The sequence below is a fragment of the Bidens hawaiensis genome, unplaced genomic scaffold (genome assembly GCF_021521415.1).
Source record: "Bidens hawaiensis isolate Kalapana, Puna unplaced genomic scaffold, B.hawaiensis_p1.1 tig00008515_1, whole genome shotgun sequence".
Taxonomy (NCBI): Eukaryota; Viridiplantae; Streptophyta; class Magnoliopsida; order Asterales; family Asteraceae; genus Bidens; species Bidens hawaiensis.
In genome coordinates, this window is record NW_027491608.1 from 762174 (window position 1) to 769379 (window position 7206).

A 7206-nucleotide genomic window follows, 5' to 3' on the forward strand; every position below is an offset into this window, starting at 1 on the left:
ATTTGATCATCCACAATTTTATCTATTTCTATAGAGATCGATATAACTTCTTTTTGTAATTTTGTTTCATGTTATAATTTGTTGGGTGTTTGCCTTGCTCTAGCTTGATTTTTTTAATAAAATTTGCCTAAAAGGAAAAAAAACTACATTTACATTTCTCTAGCCGACAACATAGCTTATAGACCGGATTCTAGTTCTTTATTTGACGCATTCATTTTTTGACAATACGTACATAGAGTTCGGCCAAATACCTAAAATTAGGGTTCTATACTTCTATTTAATTATAGCTCAACATTAACACATGACTTTTATTTTCATTATTATTTTCTTTTTATTATTTTTTTCATTTGTGAACTTATATTAGAAATATATATCTTTTTTTTACCTTCCTAACCTTATAATTAGTGAAAATGTTATTTAGTTGGTAGTAATTTTCTTGGCCAAAAACTTTGTGGTTTTCCGATTATACCAAACAAAATGTATGATGATAAATGTACGTTATCACAAGAAACCAAACAACATTATACTTAAGCAAATTAATTTATCTTACAAAGTCAAATAAACCGTGAGGCTCCCCTAATTTGAAGCAACAGTTGCTCATTCAACTTTTCATAATTCATACTCTTTAATATATGAATATATCGTTCTATATAGCTATACCAACTTATTAGACTAATCTAGAATATGAAATTCTTTCTAACTTTAGTGTTTTTTTTATCAGTTAATCAACCTATATCGGTAGCTTAACGAAGAATAAATGAAATTTAGACTCTTTCATAACACTCCACTTTTCATAAATATAAACAAAAAATAGGATGAATGAATATATTACTTTTGTTTAAACTTTAACGAGTGTTTAAATCAAGGCAATATATGTAATATGTAGATGGGTCCTCAATCAGTTGCACGCTTGCACCCACACGTACGTGCATAAATATTTTCACTTTCCAATCATATTTAAACAACCACAAGCTAGACATGACCCAAAACTCCAAACCTCTAGTCATGGACTTCACCTTCACATCCTTCTTCCAATCCACCACCACCACCACCGCGGCTATCGCAACAGTCCTCCTCTTCGCTGCTGTTCTCGTTCTTGTTAACTTATTATTCGTCAACAAACGCCGTTTGTGGAAATCGTCGTCAACGATGGTAGTTAAGAGAACTCTCTTAGGTACCATGGGATGGCCTTTCATAGGTGAAACTCTTGATTTTGTCTCGTGTGGTTACACTGATCGTCCTCAATCGTTCATCGATAAACGCCGTCTCTTGTAAGTTTACTTGGAGTTACTTTATAGAATATAAGTGTCATTCTATAGCTACACCATCACCATGTGATTTCATACTATCAAACACCTGTTTACAAAACACTCAAACAGCCGTGTTGACAACAAAAAAGTTTTTGTAAATTATTGGTTAGAACGGCCGTTTTCACAATATCTGGTGACCATCATAGGGGTTGAAGCTTTAAAAGATATTGTTTAAAACAATCATTAGTTATTCTGACCATAAACTATCAAACTTTGAAAGTTATTTTTTTTGTTTTTGTCAAAATGGTCATGTAACTTCTGCCTAGCAGTCATTTTGAAACGGTGTTGGATTAGATGTCAGACAATATGTATAATGGTTAAAATATAATAGCATGAAAACCGTAGTGTTTACATAAAAAAAAAAGCAAACATACCTTTTTGGATAACAAAACTAAGTTTCTACTTATTAATAGTAATATTGTGTTCAATTCATCTTCTTCGTTTCGAATCAAAAACCGAAACTAAATCCATCTTGTCATATACAATTAATAGGTATGGGAAGGTGTTCAAATCTCATTTATTTGGGAGCCCAATGATCATATCAACCGATGCAGAAGTGAGCAAGATTGTGTTACAAAGCGATGCCAACAGTTTCGTGCCATCATACCCGAAATCATTAACAGAATTGTTGGGAGAGTCTTCGATTTTGCGCATCAATGGCTGTTTACACAGGAGAATACACGGTCTTATTGGCTCCTTCCTTAAGTCTCCGTACCTTAAAGCTCAAGTAACTTGTGACATGAGGAAACTTGTTCTGAAAGCCATGAATACTTGGAAAGAAGATCGTCCTGTTTATATTCAAGATGAAACCAAACATGTATGTTTTTCTTTAAATGTTTACTCCAAAGTCCAAACTAGGTGTGTGCGCGGTTCGGTTAGGTTATTAGCATTAACCGAACCGATCGGTTATCGGTTCGGTTAATAACCGATGTCAAACATGGGCCAAAATCTTGCTTAAAAATACATGAAATGGATACTTAAATACATGAAATGAATGTATAAATATATGAAATTGAGATATTAGTACATGAAATGGAGATATAAATCATGAAAATGATATTACTAAACTATTAATACGTATAATACATGAAATAGATGAAAAAATGCTGGAAAATATGAAAAAAAAAATGAAGAGTTCGGTGCGGTTCGATTATTTCGGTTTAGTTCTATCGGTTTTCGGTTCGGTTTTGATTAACGATTTGGTTATTGCTCACCCCTAGTCCAAACTATTTGTATAAAATGCCTAATTTTATTTTTAAGATAATATATGCATTAGTGCATTACTTTTGAGTTTTAACAAATTTAATTGGTCCTTCTTATCACTTGGAAAGCATTATCTCAAACAAAGCAGATTTCACGTTTGTAATATTAATTTTAAAACTAGTAGTAACTTTTAAGAAGCACAAACAAAAGTTATTAAGCTTTAATCATATGTATGCACACGAGTTACCTTAGTTATATAATAAAATTATAAAACCATTTTTAAATTAAAAAAAAAATTTGTATGAAAACCATATAAATTCAAATTCATTTTTCAACATTATGATTTTATTATTTATTCTTTCTTATACGTAATTTAATCATATTTTGTTTCAAAGAGTACTTTTAGAGTTGCTAAATCTTAATTACTAAGTATTCATTTTAATATTTTTAATAACATGGTTTCTAACCAAATGTATATATAATAGGCACACAAAAGCCAAAACTCATCCCATGGTTCTTTTTCATACAATATTTTTTGCTTACTAATTAAATCAACAAAAAAACAAGCTGCTTCATTTGACCATGTTTAATTAATGTTCTCCTTTGCAGAAAATTATGATGTTACCGTTTGTGTTGCTTATTTAAAATTTCCACATTTGCTTGGATTCAAGTATGTCGTTCTATCAATTGTCGTTAAGGCGTATTCTCAAAATACCTATATCTACTGCTGTGGCAATAGGAGCGTGATTTGGTAATACGCCTATTTGTCCACTATTAGTAGATAAAATGATAACCAAACCACCGTCATTTTAAAGTTTCAACTTTTAAGTATGAAGTACGATTTATGAATTCTACTTTGTATTAATTTAATTTAAATTACATTAAAATAGAAGACAAATAAATAACAAATTGTGTTGCTAGGCCTTTCCGATTTTCATCGTAAATATATAACCTTAGTTTACAACGTAAACAAATGGTGTCGACTGTTAACTATTTTGGCCATATGTGAAAAAACAAAATATGAAAACCAAAAAGTAGTTTGTTTGGGTGTCTAATTGTAGGGAAAAGGGGTTTAAGCAAAGAACAAGTAACAAAAGTAAATGTAACTTTTAATTTTTTCCAACACCTTTATAATATAAAGCAATTAAAACCCTTGTTATTGGTTACATAATCAATATAATATAATTATTATGTCCACAAATTTCACCACATATGGTCCATGCTACTAATCATATGTCCCCAATTTCTCCCATATTTGACATGTCGTTATCAAAAAAATTCCAATTTCTACATTTGTTTTTTCACAATCTTGATGCATTCATTGACTATCTAACCATCAAATGATTGTTACTAACACTTACAAAAACTCATTGCATTGTTTATTGTTACGTCAGATCGCGTTTCAAGTACTTGCCAAAGCTTTGATCGGTTTAGACCCGGGTGAAGATATGGAGTTTTTAAAGGTCCATTTTCAGAATTTCATCGCAGGTCTCATGTCATTACCCATAAAACTACCGGGAACCCAACTTCATCGATCATTACAAGCAAAGAAAAAGATGGTGAAATTAATCTTGAATATTATAGCGGATAAAAGGACACACAATGTTGCTATTTCACAAGATGCAAAGGACGTGGCTGACGTGTTACTCAACGATAAAAATGAAAAACTAACGGATGAATTAATATCTGATAACATGATTGATTTGATGATTCCCGGAGAGGATTCCGTCCCTTTACTTATAACTTTAGCAATCAAATACTTATCGGATTGTCCCAAAGCTCTCCATCAACTTAAGGTACTTAATGGTATCTTTATTAAATCTACTTTATAAATGTATTATTTTATACTTTTAATACTACTAATTGCATATTGCATGAGCTTATAAAGTAATTAAGAGGTGACATGCACGATTAGCAGTTGTATAGTATTTAATCAACTTTTAGGAGATGTAATGATTGTTTATGGCCATAATTTATCTCTAATGATCATGTTCTTAATTACCCACTTCACTATGTAATTATGAATTGTGATGATGATTAGGAAGAAAATATGGAGCTGAAAAGACGTAAAAAGGATCTCGGATGTGTAACGTGCTGGGATGATTACATGTCGTCGTTACCCTTTACGCAAAATGTAAGTTAATTATAGTCTATGATAATTAATCAAAGAGTTTGGATCAAATACAAATTAAATTAGCATGTTAACCATGCGAAACAAGACGTGTAATTATATATACAACATGTAATTACATAATTACATTACCTGTATATATAATTACACTATTTGATTCACACAGTTAACGCGTTAATTTAATTTGTATTTTTACTTTTCCCTATATATCACATATTTAATTAGTTATTGATTATAAGTAAAATTGATTACACAGGTGATTACAGAAACCCTAAGATTAGGGAATATAATAATGGGGGTGATTAGAAAGGCTATGAAAGATGTGGAGATTAAAGGGTACTTGATACCAAAAGGATGGTGTGTGTTGACTCATTTCAGATCAATTCATCTTGATGATAATCACCATGAGTCTCCTCACCAATTTAACCCTTGGAGGTGGCAGGTAATAAATTATGCATGCACGTTCACTATAATCTCACCCTACATATTTGTCGTCGTATGTTATATAACTTAAATCTATTAAATGAGTCATGATGTTATAGCTACATCGCCCCCGTCTAATATCACACCATCAAAAGGCCATCCACAAATAGATGGTTGTTTTGGTCAACAAATTTATATATAAAAAAAATCAAACTTTCAAGCTTATTGGTCAGAACGGCGCCCATTTGAACAATATTCAGACGGTAGTTCTAACTTAAATTTTTTTTTGGGTCAAAGTGACCATTTGAAATATCGTGAATTAGATGTCAGATAGTGTGTGTATAATTATAACTGATCCCTTTATAGTTTTTAAAAAAATTGAATCTATTGTTATCAACAGAATAGGGATATGAGCAATTGTAGCAACACTTACTTCACACCTTTTGGAGGGGGGCTCAGGCTATGTCCCGGACTTGATTTGGCCAGACTAGAAGCTTCTATATTTCTCCATCACTTTGTTAGTGAGTTCAGGTAATTATCAATATATGCCAAGGGTAAAATGGTAATTATCAATACATACCAAAGCGAAAACAACCAAAATGTCAATTTGACATGTCAAAGTCAAGAAAAGTCGATTTGACCACCTTATTCTCAAAAATTCCACCTCTAAATCTTGTCGAATCGACGGCATTCAATAATAACTCGCAGGATTTTTAACCAACCATATTCTGTCACTTATCCAAGAAGCTTGTCCAAAGCCAAAAAGATCTCGTCTGAAACCAAAATAAATCTCGTCGGCTCTGGATGTTTAAAAGAAAAAAAACTATCGACACGACAGTTTTATGAAGCGTGACAGAATCTTATCGGCTAATAATCTAAAACTGTGTGGGTGGACATTATGAAAAAAAACCCTGGCCAAATGAACATGTTGAGCATTTTTCCATTTTCCAAACTATGTGAAAGAATGTAATATTTTGACTAATTTCTTAAACCAACTCTTGTACTCAAAACACTTAAAAGTACATATATCATATATATAAAAATATAACTTACTTGTAGCATTGATTAATTTTATGTGTGAATTAACGATCCATGCAAATGCAGGTGGGTAGCTGAGGATGACACCATAATAAACTTCCCAACAGTAAGAATGAAGAATAGAATGCCAATTTGGGTCAAAAGAGACAATTACAGTGGGTAGGTTTGGTGGGGTTGGAGGGTATGATTATATATTTTTCATGGGGCCTTTTGTCTAAAGAAAAAGAAAAGATAGATAAAGAACAACACGTGTGGGTGGCCATGACATGATCATCAGATGCTGATATTGTCCCATCTTTGAACTTACACACGCATGCATCTTTAAAAGGTCACACAGGGCAGATTAATAGGAATCTTTTGTGTAATTAACTTGATTAAGGGTTAATTAATTATGCATAGTTTGATATAGGTTTAAAGTTAATTAGAGATAAATGGGTACCAGCTAGTTTACTTGTACAAATATGTGTTCACATCATATGTGGGACTCAACATGATTCTTTTGATGTAATTAAGTGGTTATTATAAAAACAAATTTGCATATCAAAATTTTGTGCTATCAAGTGTCGTGCAACTCTTTTAGAGTTTTACTAATTAATCTTCGGATAGCTTGTAGTCTATAACTGTTGTATTTTGTTTTAATGTGAATAGTTTGTAGTCTATAACTCATGAAAAGCTCGATCGTTGAGACATTAATTAATTTCTAGATTGTAGTTGTTGCTAAGTACCCATGTAGTGTTACCCATCGGTTCACCTGGTTAAAGTGTCAAGAGTTTCTCATTGTCCCAGGCTATGAGTTACGATGTAATTAAGGACTATATAAACTTGTCAAAGAGGTTTTGAATTCGCAACCTCATGGTCTAGGGAACGATCATCTGTATATGTGCCTTAAGTGAAAGAGACACTGCTAGTAGCTAGATCTGGAGAGAAAATGAAGTTAAGATTGCGATGGAGCTCAACATATTGAGGTCAAAATAGGAGTACGTTCTACAAGCGCTAGTCTAGTATATATTAGATAGTTTTGGCCTTTGGGTATGCTATACTAGACACTCACTTACACCGTTCATTTTCTTTGCATTCTTTGTTTTGTCTATACCATGCTTA

The 7206-nt window shown here is 32.0% G+C and overlaps 1 protein-coding gene across 1 annotated transcript; it reads left to right on the plus strand.

Moving 5' to 3' along the window:
* The first annotated feature begins 755 nt into the window (after positions 1-755).
* Positions 756-6598, plus strand: LOC143529273 (3-epi-6-deoxocathasterone 23-monooxygenase CYP90D1-like). Its single transcript, XM_077025098.1, has 7 exons — positions 756-1271; positions 1803-2127; positions 3908-4309; positions 4555-4647; positions 4901-5086; positions 5468-5598; positions 6172-6598. Exons 1-7 carry the CDS (start codon positions 979-981, stop codon positions 6266-6268), a joined length of 1527 nt encoding a protein of 508 aa, XP_076881213.1. The 5' UTR covers positions 756-978; the 3' UTR covers positions 6269-6598.
* The last annotated feature ends 608 nt before the right edge of the window (positions 6599-7206 follow it).

What these genes read in the sequence shown, in the direction of transcription:
- LOC143529273 (XM_077025098.1), top strand. Translation starts at nt 979, where the DNA reads ATGACCCAAAACTCCAAACCTCTAGTCATGGACTTCACCTTCACATCC. An exon ending in ATCGATAAACGCCGTCTCTT is followed by an intron (nt 1,272 to 1,802) that starts GTAAGTTTACTT and finishes TACAATTAATAG; the next exon opens with GTATGGGAAGGTGTTCAAAT. An exon ending in TTCAAGATGAAACCAAACAT is followed by an intron (nt 2,128 to 3,907) that starts GTATGTTTTTCT and finishes TTGTTACGTCAG; the next exon opens with ATCGCGTTTCAAGTACTTGC.